General features: G+C 52.8%; 1 protein-coding gene across 1 annotated transcript; it reads right to left on the reverse strand.

Annotated features, from left to right (window-relative positions):
* Positions 1-1,905: 1,905 nt before the first annotated feature.
* Positions 1,906-6,268, reverse strand: LOC309452332 (uncharacterized protein; the record flags this gene model as incomplete). The annotated part of the gene is made up of 5 exons (XM_082076973.1): positions 1,906-2,877; positions 3,177-3,387; positions 3,639-3,780; positions 3,891-3,988; positions 6,228-6,268. 5 exons carry the CDS (start codon positions 6,266-6,268, stop codon positions 1,906-1,908), a joined length of 1,464 nt encoding a protein of 487 aa, XP_081933099.1.
* Positions 6,269-11,980: the final 5,712 nt, after the last annotated feature.

Genomic DNA, 11,980 nt, shown 5'->3' on the forward strand with positions numbered 1-11,980 from the left:
TGCTACAGCCATTCATGCTCCCCCAAAACTTCTTTCCCCCAGGTAGGAATCCACCCCGACCCCTGCAGCCCGGGACGCTCATGGGGGCAAGAGCGGAGGCGAGCGCCGGCCATGGCTCCTGTCTCTCTTGCAGGCTCAGTCCCCCTGTGCCCACCGAGCGTGCAGCAGCAGCCCATCCCTGCAGCCTGGGCGCCCCCCCAGGCCCCACCAGCAGGTACGGCACCCCTGGCACCCCGTCTGCTCGGACACCCCGGCACCTTCGGCCCCTTCGCCATCCCCGACCCCGGGCACTCCCAGCACCCACCACCCCTGTCCCCGGCACAGGGGTTCAGCCAGCGCGGCCAAGCGGCCCTGCCCTGGGTCATATGTGCCCAGAAAATCCCGTTTTCTGAGCATTTCCCCAGTACCCGGGGCCATCTCTCCTGTTTCCCCTCCCAGAACCGAGTCTCCTCCCACTTTGCAGCCCCATTCCCTGCACAGAGTCTCACCCCATGGGGATGTCCCGGCCACTAGCAGACCCAGGGGACATTGGTGATGGGGACCAGCCCATGACAACTCCCTTTCCCCCTCACAGGGCTGCTGAGGGCACCATGTGGGTGCTGCTTTGACCCCCGTGTTTTCCGTGTACAATGGTATAACCACCAGGGCACAGCGGTGGCCGCAGCCACTCCAGTGCTGCCAACTCCCATCCAGAACCTTGAGATGCAATTCGCACAACTGAGCATCTCCAGCAAGGCCACCGCTGCAGGGACACCCCCGGGCCACCATGTCCTCCCCAGCTGCTCGGCTGCCCACAACAACAAAGCCCCTGCAGACCCCACAAGCCACCTTGCAGTCCCCAAGAAGATCCTTCAACAAGATGCCCTGAAGCACAGTGTCCCCAAGCCTGATGAGCCCGGTGTCACCATGGCCACCGTGCCCCAGCGGGACTTCAGCTCACTGGCACTGCCAAAGGACCTGCTAACGCCCAACGAGCAGCAGGGGCGCAAAAGGAGCCACGAGCGGGGGCAGAGCCCCGAGCCCCCCAGCAAGCACAGCACAGCAATGGAGCTGCTGCAGTCCCAGGCTGCCTCAGCAGAGCAGCGAGGCCGCAAATGGAGCCACGAACAGGGGGAAAACCCCGAGTCTGAGCCCCCCAGCAAGCACAGGGCGGTGGTAGCAGGGGAGGATTAGACCAAGGTTAGGGGGCGTGGGGGGTGGAGGGGTTAGGGAGGACACAATGCTGCATTAGGGAGGGGGCTGGACGGGTTAGGGAGGACGGGATGCTGCATTAGGGAGAAGGGCTGGAGGGGTTTGGGAGGACAGGATACTGCATTAGGGGGGGAGGGGGGCTGGAGTGGCTTTCATGGGACCTTTTTTCTTTTTCGCTTTCCATTAAATGCTGTTTTTCCGGATCTGTTTTATGCCTGGGTGGGGTGGGGTGAAGGGGCACTGGGAACCACAGACCCGGCTCCACCTCCCTGCTGCAGCAAAATAACCCCAAATCACCCCCAGAATGGCAAGGGAGGCACTGCAGGGCAGGGACCCTCCTGCCCTCGTCTGGCTGCACCTTGGGCAGCTGTTTTTCCCCTCCCTGGTCCTGCAACCAACCAACCAATCACTACACTGGCCAGAAATTGCCTGGAAATCTCATCTCCCTTTATTGCTCATTTCCCACCCCAGCTCCACAACCTGGGGCCCATGGAGCACCCGGCGACCCCAGCTCCGCGGGTCCGGCCGGCAGCAGGTGCATTGAGTCCCCATCCCGGTGATGGTGCAGCCCCCGCTGCTGCTCAGCACCCCAAGCTTCATTCTGGCCAAAAACTCGGGTCCCTGGAGCAGCTGCAGCACCCACCACAGCTCTGGGGGGGGGCACAGAGAAAAGGAGAAAAAAAAAGAATCCCAAAACCCAAATGTAGAGAGGCCTCAGCGCTGCAGGACAAGCTCTCCCCTCCCGATGCTGCTGGAGAAGCCGCTGGTGCCATTGTGGCCGTGGGGCAGGTGCAGGACCCCCTTGCAGAGCCCGAGGAGCTCGGACACACTGGTTGTTGCCGGGGGGATCCCGGGGCGGGGTTTGGGATCCCGAGAGGAGCTGCTGGCCCAGGGGGCCCAGGCGGGTGCCCCACTGCCCCAGGCACCGCGGGGGCTCTCGGGGCTGGAGCAGCTGCCGGTGCCCACGTTGGTGTCGAAGGGAGGGAAGAGGTCACTGGAGAGGAGCGATCCGGTGAAGGTGTCGCTCCAGTCGCTGGGATTGAAATCGCTGCTGGGCCAGGTGGGTTCCGAGGGCTCCTTGTTCAGGAGGAGCGACGGCAATGCCGAGGCACCGTTCAGCTCCCAAGTGCTGCTGAGCAGGGAGCCCCCGAGGCCATAGGGGAACGTCGCGGCTGTCGCCTGCACTTTCAAACCCAGCTGATCCACCAGCTCCTCCACCACCTCCGGTTTCTTCTTGGAGCCCTTCCCGCTGAGCTGGACCACCCTGATGCTCTGGCCGCCTGGGTGGCCGAGCTCCTCCAGGGCTCTGCGGGCGCTCTCCAGGCTCTCGTACTCCACCAGCGCGCAGCAGCGGCTCAGCAGCTCGGGGAAGCGCGACCCGTATTTGCGCACAGCCGAGGGCAGCTTGCGGCCCGGGCGCAGGATGCGGATGGAGGCGATGGCGCCGAAGGGGCTGAACATCCCCGTGATGGTCTCCAGGAAGTTCTTCTGCAGCGGCAACGGCGTGTCCTGCTCGCGGGGCAGCAGCTCCCAGGCCAGCAGCAGTTTGCTGGGGAGGATGCTGAGCAGGGACTCGTGGATGGGGACACGCCGCCGCACTTTGGTGCCCTCTTCGTTCACTTCCAGCAGCTCCGAGAACCGCAGGGCGTAGAGCGTGAGCCGCCAGTCGCGCGTCAGGTATTTCACCTATGGAAGAGACAGGGGTCACCACATCCCCATGAGCGTCTCAGGCAGGGACCACCCTAAGCCTGCTGTCCGGGCAGGCTGCGACCCCATCAACCTGAAACCACAGCAAAAAAACGTCCCCATGCCACATGAGCATCTTTGGGGTTTGCAGGAGAACGTTCCCAGTGGGCTGTGGAAATGGCAACCTGGACCTCCCCATACACCCCAGCAGAAGCAGACAGAGAACAGCCAGACACACAAACACCCACCACATGAAGGCCACTTCCCAGCCCCGCTGGCCGGCACCAGGGGCCACGTACCCTCTTGAAGGACGTCAGCAGTTTGATGCTGATGAAGCCCATCTTGTTCTTCTGGATGTGTTTCAGCAGGAAAGCATCCTTGGCCAAGTTCTCATCGGAAAGGTAGAACTCCACCTGGGACAAGATCCTCCAGACCAGCTGTGGGTCGGGGATGGAGCAGCTGCGGTCCAACAGATCAGCCCCCAAGGCATCACTCATGTTGCAGAAGCTCCTGGCAGAGCAGCAGGGACACAGGTGTGCGCTGGTGGCCTTTGGGATGTCAGCACTGCCCAGTCTCTGCCATGAAGGCAGCAGGGACACCAGGGACACCAGCTCTGCCCTGAACACAGGGGAACAGCAGCCTGCGCCCTGCGAGGCTCCCGGTGCTGAGACTGTGAATCTAAACCCATCCCAGAGAAGAGACACGTTCCCTTGGGGACAAACACGAGGTGAGACCCCGTGCACATCCCAACAGCCACGTACCCGCTGAAGCCCTTGCCGAAGCCCTCGCGGCTGAGCAGGGCGAGCGAGCGGCTCCGGGACGCACGGACGTTCAGTGCCAGGACAGAGTTTCTTTGCGCTATCAGAGCCCACTCCAGAGCTACGTGACGACATCGTCCTTCATCTGGGACAGCAAACAGGAGGAGGACAGGGCTGGGACACCTCCTGACTGCAGAACGCCCCAGCCTAGCCCAGCCATGGGGAAGAAGAGGCAGCTCATTGCTGTGTCCTTACCTGCTTGGCAGTGCTGGGAAGGGTAGAAAATCCTGATACTACATCCTAGAGACCCATAAGTAGCAAAGCCCAACCCTCCCCACCTCCAAATGAGGTTCCTGAAAGACAAAGTGAAAAAGAAGGGCAAAAACAAAGAAAGAACAAAAGAAAAAGCCCTCAGGACAAGCAGGCTGCTGGTTTATAAGGGGAGCTGCCCACAAAGAGCCCAGGTGGGTGCTTATGGACCCACCAGGCTCCAGGTGAGACCTGTCAGGGCTTAAACAGCCCCAGCTGAGACCAGGAGCAGCTGGGCTGGCCTGCGGTGACCCCAGAGCAGGTGGAGGGGCAGAGACAGAGCTACTGGCACCCGGCACAGCAGTGGTACTGGCACGGCCGTGAACTGCTGCTGTTAAGCAGAAAATCATAGAATGATTTGGGTTGAGACCTTCCCAGCTCCCCAGTGCCCCCCCTGCCATGAGCAGGGACATCTTCACCAGCTCAGCTTGCTCAGAGCCCCGTCCAGCCTGGCCTGGGATGTCTCCAGGGATGGTTACCCACCACCTCTTGCTCAGGGTCAGGAGGTGCTGCTGAGCCCCTCAGGGGGAAATAACCCCCTTGTTTGGGCCCTGAGACTTGGGATCTGAAGGAAGAGGCTCAGGCTGGTCCAGCCACCCCTGCACGACTGGCACAATGCAGGGGAGCAAAAAAGGATGCAGAGGGAGAGGCTGAGGCTACACCTTCCCCCTCCCGAGGGCTCCCAGCAGGAAGGAGCCGTCGCTGGTCACGTCCCTGTGTCCTGCTCCCATCCTCCACAATCAGTCTGGAAGCATCATTACAAGATGCTTCTTGCAGTCCCACCTCCCACTCCGTGGATTTTGGTCTCACCCCCCAAACCAGCTGCCGTTTTGCAGTGAATCCACCTCCCTGCACACACCGGATCCCCGGCCAAAACCGCTTCAATCAGACCAGACCCTGCATCTCCCCCCAGTGCTGCAGCATCCGCCCGAAACTTTTAGTGATTGAAGAAGAAATGGGACCACAACAATCCCGGTACAGGCCTGAGCATTTGATAGATGTTTATTGCTATTCAGGTTTAGCCAGGAATTGGGTGCATTGGATTGGGGGTCCTCCTCGCACAGTGCTGCACAGCTCCAGGGCGTCTCGCTCGCGCATCCGTGGGAAGCCTTTTCTGACTTAGTGCTCCCTGCATATATATTTCATCCTTTCCTGCAATCAACCTTTCCTTTTTCCTGGCTTGGCCTTTCCCAGCGAGTTCTTGAGGACTGGATTCCTCCAAACTGCTTGAGTGCTGCTGAAGGGACAGCTCTGGCGACCCAAGCGCTGTACTCATCACCAACAATCGTCCAGCACCGAAACGCAGGTTTCACAGCTCCTCGTGTCCAACCCTGGTGTGACCTGATTATAGCAGGGGATGAAAAAGCTCAAGCAGGCAACAAGAGAACTGTAGAACAGAATCACAGAATCATTTTGGTTGGAGGAGACACTCAAGATCATCAAGTCCAACCATAACCCAGTCCTGGCACTGCCCCATGTCCTGAGAACCTCAAGTCCGTCTGACCAACACTGCAGGGATGGTGACTCCAGCACTGCCCTGGGCAGCCTGTTCCAATGCCCCACAGCCCCTTGGGGAAGAAATTGGCCTCCTTAGAATTACAGCTAGCGAGAGGGGTCAAGGACAGCAAAAAGAACGTTTTCAAATACATAGCAGATAAAACTAATACCAGAGGCAATGTAGGCCCACTGATGAATGGGGTGGGTGCCCTGGTGGCAGAAGATACAGAGAAGGCAGAATTACTGAATGCCTTCTTTGTCTCTGTCTACTCTGCCGGAGGCTGTCCTGGGGAGCCCTGTACCCCTGAGACCCCGGATGAAGCCAGGTCAATGGAGGAGTTTGCTTTAGTCGATGAGGACTGGGTTAGGGAGCAATTAAATAGTCTGGACATCCATAAATCCATGGTTCCAGATGGGATGCACCCACGAGTGCTGAGGGAGCTGGCTGAAGTCATTGCTGGGCCGCACTCCATCATCTTTGCCAAGTCTTGGGAAACGGGAGAGGTGCCCGAGGATTGGAGGAAAGCAAATGTCACTCCAGTCTTCAAAAAGGGCAAGAAGGAGGACCCGGGTAACTATAGACCGGTCAGCCTCACCTCTGTCCCTGGGAAAGTAATGGAACAGCTTATCCTTGGTGCCATCTCAAGGCATATCAAGGATAAGAGGGTTATTAGGGGCAGTCAGCACGGCTTTACCAAGGGTAAGTCATGCTTGCCCAACCTCATAGCCTTTTATGAGAATGTAACAAGGTGGATGGACGATGGCAGAGCGGTGGATGTGGTCTACCTTGACTTCAGGAAAGCCTTGGACACAGTCTCCCACAGCATCCTCACAGCTAAGTTGAGGAGGTGTGGTCTAGACAATAGAGTAGTGAGGTGGGTTGCAAACTGGCTTAAGGAGAGAAGGCAGAGAGTGGTAGTCAATGGTGCAGAGTCTAGTTGGAGGCCAGTATCTGGTGGAGTGCCTCAGGGGTCAGTACTGGGGCCAATATTATTCAATATATTCATTAACGATTTAGACGAGGGAATAGAGTGTACTATCAGCAAGTTTGCTGATGACACCAAGCTGGGAGGAGTGGCTGACACTGGAAGCTGTGCTGCCAACCAGAGACCTGGACAGGCTGCAGAGTTGGGCGGGGAAAAACCTGATGAAATTTAACAAGGGCAAGCGTAGAGTCCTGCATCTGGGCAGGAACAACCCCAGGTTCCAGTATAGGTTGGGAAATTACATATTAGAGAGCAGTGTAGGGGAAAGGGACCTGGGGGTCCTGGTGGACAGCAGGATGACCATGAGCCAGCACCGTGCCCTTGTGGCCAGGAAGGCCAATGGCATCCTGGGGTGTATTAGAAGGGGGGTGGTTAGTAGAGCAAGAGAGGTTCTCCTTCCCCTCTACTCCGCCCTGGTGAGACCCCATCTGGAATATTGTGTCCAGTTCTGGGCCCCTCAGTTCCGGAAGGGCAGGGAACTGCTGGAGAGAGTCCAGTGTAGGGCAACAAAGATGACTAAGGGACTGGAGCACCTTATGAAGAAAGGCTGAGGGAGCTGGGTCTCTTTAGTTTGGAGAAGAGGAGACTGAGGGGGGACCTTATTAATGTTTATAAATATATAAAGGGTGAGTGCCACGAGGATGGAGCCAGGCTCTTCTCAGTGGCAAACAATGATAGGACAAGGGGTAAGGGAATCAAGCTGGAACACAAGAGGTTGCACTTAAATTTGAGAAGAAACTTCTTCTCAATGAGGGTGATGGAGCACTGGACCAGGCTGCCCAGGGAGGTTGTGGAGTCTCCTTCTCTGCAGACATTCAAAACCCACCTGGACATGTTCCTGTGCGACCTCACCTGGGCATTCCTGCTCCAGCAGGGGGATTGGACTAGATGATCTTTTGAGGTCCCTTCCAATCCCAAACATACTGTGATACAGTGATACTGTGATACTTTGATGATGTATTGGGATACTGTCTCTGGGATGCCGCACCTAGGATGCTGTATCTGGGATGCTGTATCTTGGATGCTGTATCTAGTATGCCGAATGTGGGATGCTGTATCTAGGATGCTGTATCTGGGATGCTGTATCAAGGATGCTGTATCTGGGGTGCTGTATCTGGGATACTGTATGTAGGATGCTGTGTCTGGGATGCTATATCTTGGATGCTGTATGTGGGATGCTGTATCTAGGATCTGTGTCCGGGATGCTGTATCTAGGATGCTGTATCTGAGATATAGTATCTGGAATGCTGTATCTAGGATGTTGTATCTGGGATGCTGTATCTGGGATGCTGTATCTTTGATGCTGTATCTAAGATGCTGTGTCTGGAATGCTGTATCTTGGATACTGTATCTGAGATGCTGTGTCTGGTCTGCTGTATCTTGGATGCTGTATCTAGTATGCTGAATGTGGGATGCTGTATCTAGGATGCTGTATCGGGGATGCTGTATCTGGGATAGTATATCTGGGATGCTGTATCTAGGTTCCTGTAACTAGGATGCTGTATCTGGGATGCTGTATCAAGGATGCTGTATCTGGGGTGCTGTATCTGGCATACTGTATGTAGGATGCTGTATCTGGGATGCTGTATCTTGAATGCTGTTTCTAGTATGCTGAATCTGGGATGCTGTATCTAGGATGCTGTATTTTGGATGCTGTATCTTGGTTGATGCGTCTAGGATGCTGAAGCTGGCATGCTGTATCAAGGATGCTGTATCTGGGATGCTGTATCTAGTATGCTGTATGTGGGATACTGTGTCTATGATGCTGTATCTGCAATGCTGTATCTGGGATTCTGTATGTTGGATACTCTACCTGGGATGCTGTACCTAGGATTCTGTATCTGGGATACAGTATCCCAGATACAGCATCCCGGATATAGCATTGGAGATACAGCATCCCACATACAGCATCCTTGATACAGCATCCCAGATACATCATGCTAGATACTGAATTCCAGATACAGCACTCCACGTACAGCATCCCCGGTACAGCCTCCTAGATACAGCATCCCAGATATAGCATCCTAGATACTGCATCCTAGATGCAGCATCCTAGATAGAGCACACAGATACAGCATGGCAGATAAAGCATACTAAATACAGTATACAAGAGACAGCATACTTGATAGAGCATCCCAGATACAGTATCCCAGATACAGTAACCCCAGTACAGTATCCTAGATACAGTATCTCAGATACAGCGTCCCAGATACCGCATTCTAGATACAGTATCCCAGATACAGCATCCTAGAAGCAGCATCTCAGATACAGCATCCCAGATGCAGCATTTTAGATACAGCATCCAAGATACTGGATCCGAGAATAAGCATCCTAGATACAGAATCCCAGATACAGTATCCCAGATACAGCATCCCAGATACAGTATCCCAGATACAGCATCCCAGATACACCATCCCACATACAGCATACTAGTTACAGCATCCCAGCTGTATCTGGGATGCTGTATCTGGGACTGTATCTGGGATACTGTATCTGGGATATTGTATCTGGAATGCTGTATCTGGGATGCTGTAGCTGGGATGCTGTATCTTGGATACTGTATCTGGGATACTGTATCTGGGATACTGTATCTTGGATGCTCTATCTAGGATGCTGTATCTGGGATTCTCTATCTGGTATGCTATATCTGAGATGCTGTATCTGGGATACTGTATCTAGCATACTGTATCTAGGATGCTGTATCTGGGATGCTGTAAATCGGATGCTGTATCTGGGATGCTGTATCTGGTATGCTGTGTCCTGAATGCTGTAGCTGGGTGCTGTATCTGGGATGCTGTATCTGGTATGCTGTATCTGCGATGCTGTATCTGGGATGCTGTATTAGGGATGCTGTATCTAGGATGCTGTATCTTGGATTGTATATCAAGGATGATGTATCTGGGTTGATGTATCTAGGATGATATATCTAAGATGCTCTATCAGGGATGGTGTATCTAGGGTGGTTTTTCTGGAATGCTCTATCTAGGATGCTCTATCTAGGATGCTGTGTGTGGGATTCTTTATCTGGGATGCTATATCTGGGATACTTTATCTAGGATGCTGTATCTTGGATGCTGTATCTGGGATGCTCTATCTAGGATGATGTATCCAGGATACTGTATCTAAGATGCTGTATCTTGGATGTTTTATCTGGGATGCTGTATCTGGGATACTGTATCTGGGATTCTGTATCTAGGAAGCTGTATCTGGTATATTGTATCTGTGATACTGTATCTCGTATGCTGTATGTACGATACTGTATCTGGGATGCTTTATCTGAGAAACTGTATCAAGGATACTGTATCTAGTATGCTCTGTCTGGGATGCTGTATGTAGGATACTGTATCTGAGATGCTGTAACTGAGATACTGTATCTACGCTGCTGTATCTGGGATGCTGTACCTGGGATGCGGTATCTGGGATGAAGTATCTGCGATGCTGTATCTGGGATGCTGTATCTGGAATGCTGTATCTAGGGTCCTGCATCTGGGATACTGATTCTAGGATACTGTATCTACGATGCTCTGTCTGGGATTCTGTATCTGGGAAGCTGTGTATTTGATGCTGTATCTGGGATGCTGTATCTGGGATGCTGTATCAAGCATGCTGTATCTGGGATGATGTATCTGGGATACTTTATCTAGGATGCTGTATCTAGGATACTGTATCTAGGATGCTGTATCTAGGATTCTGTATCTGTGATGCTATATCTGGGATGCTCTATTTGGGATACTGCACCTGGCATGCTGTATCTAGGATGCTGTATCTGGGATGCTGTATCTAGGATGCTGTATCTATTATGCTGTATCTGGGATGCTGTATTTGGGATGCTCTATCTGGGATACTGTATTTGGGATGCCTTCTCTGGGATGCAGTATCTAGCATGATGTATCTGGGATGCTGTATTCAGGATACTGTAACTGGGATCCTGTATCTAGGTTGTTGTATATGGGATGCTATATCTAAGATGCTGTATGTACGATGCTGTATCAGGGATGCCATATCTAGGATACTGTATGTAGGATGCTGTATCTGGGATGCTCTATCTGGGAGGCTGTCTCTAGGCTACTGTATCTAGGATGCTGTATCAGGGATGCTGTGTCTAGGATGCTGTGTCTGGGATACTGTATCATGGAATGCAGTATCTAGGATGCTGTGTCTGGGATGCTGTATCTTGGATGGTCTATCTAGTATTCTGAATCTGGAATGGTATATCTGGGATGCTGTATCTAGGATGCTGTATCTGGGATACTGTATCTGGGATGATGTATCTAGGATGCTGTATCTAGGATGCTGTGTCTGGAATGCTGTATCTGGGATGCTCTATCTGGGATACTGTATCTAGGATGCTCTATCTGGGATGCTGTAGCTGGGATGCTGTATCTGGGATACTTTATCTGTGATGCTGTACCTAGGATGCTGTATCTAGGATGCTGTTTCTGGGATGCTGTATCTAGGATGCTGTATCTAGGATACTCTATCTGGGATACTGTATCTAGGATGCTGTATGTAGGATGCTGTATCTGGTATGCTGTATCTAGTATGCTCTATCTGGCATGCTATATCTTAGATGCTGTATGTAGGATGCTCTATCTGGTATACCTTATCTGGGATGCTGTATCTAGGATGCTCTGTCTAGGATGCTGTATCTTGGATGCTGTATTTTGTATGCTTTATCTGGGTTGCTATATCTGGGTGCTGTATCTAGGATACTGTATCTATGATACTGTATCTAGGATGTTGTATCTAGGGTGATGTATCTGGGATGCTGTATCGAGGATGCTGAACCTGGGATGCCGTATCTGGGATGCTGTATCTGGGATACTGTATCTGGGATGTTGTATCTTGGATGCTGTATATAGTATGCTAAGTCTGGGATGCTGTATCTAGTATGCTGAATCTGGGATGCTGTAACTAGTATGCTGTATGTGGGATGCTGTATCTGGGATGCTGTATCTGGGATACTGTATCTGGGATTCTGTATCTAGGATGCTTATTCTGGGATCTAGTATCGTGCATGCTGTATCTAAAATGCTGTATCTGGGATGCTGTATCCGGGATGCTGTATCTAGTATGCTGTTTCTAGGATGCTGTATCCGCGATACTGTATCTCGAATGCGGTATCTGGGACGCTGTATCTGAGATACTGTATCTAGGATACGGTATGTAGCATGCGCTCTCTGGGATGTTGTATCTGGGATACTGTATTTAGTATTCTTTATCTGTGATGCTGTATCTGTGTGCTTTATCTAGGATGCTGCATCTAGGATGCAGTATCTAGGATGCTGTATCTGGGATGCTGTATCTAAGATGCTGAATCTGGGATGCTGTATCTAGGAGGCTGTACCGGGGATGCTGTACATGGGGTGCTGTATCTGGATGCAGTATCTAGCATGATGTATCTGGGATGCTGTATCAAGGATGCTGTATCTGGGATGCTGTATCTGAAATGCTGTGTCCGGGATGCTGTATCTGAGATACTGTATCTGGGATGCTGCATCTAGGATGCTGTATCTGGGATGCTGTATCTTGGATGCTGTATCTGGGATGCTG

This window comes from Streptopelia decaocto (genome assembly GCF_964273445.1).
Source record: "Streptopelia decaocto genome assembly, contig: HAP1_SCAFFOLD_30, whole genome shotgun sequence".
Lineage (NCBI taxonomy): Eukaryota > Metazoa > Chordata > Aves > Columbiformes > Columbidae > Streptopelia > Streptopelia decaocto.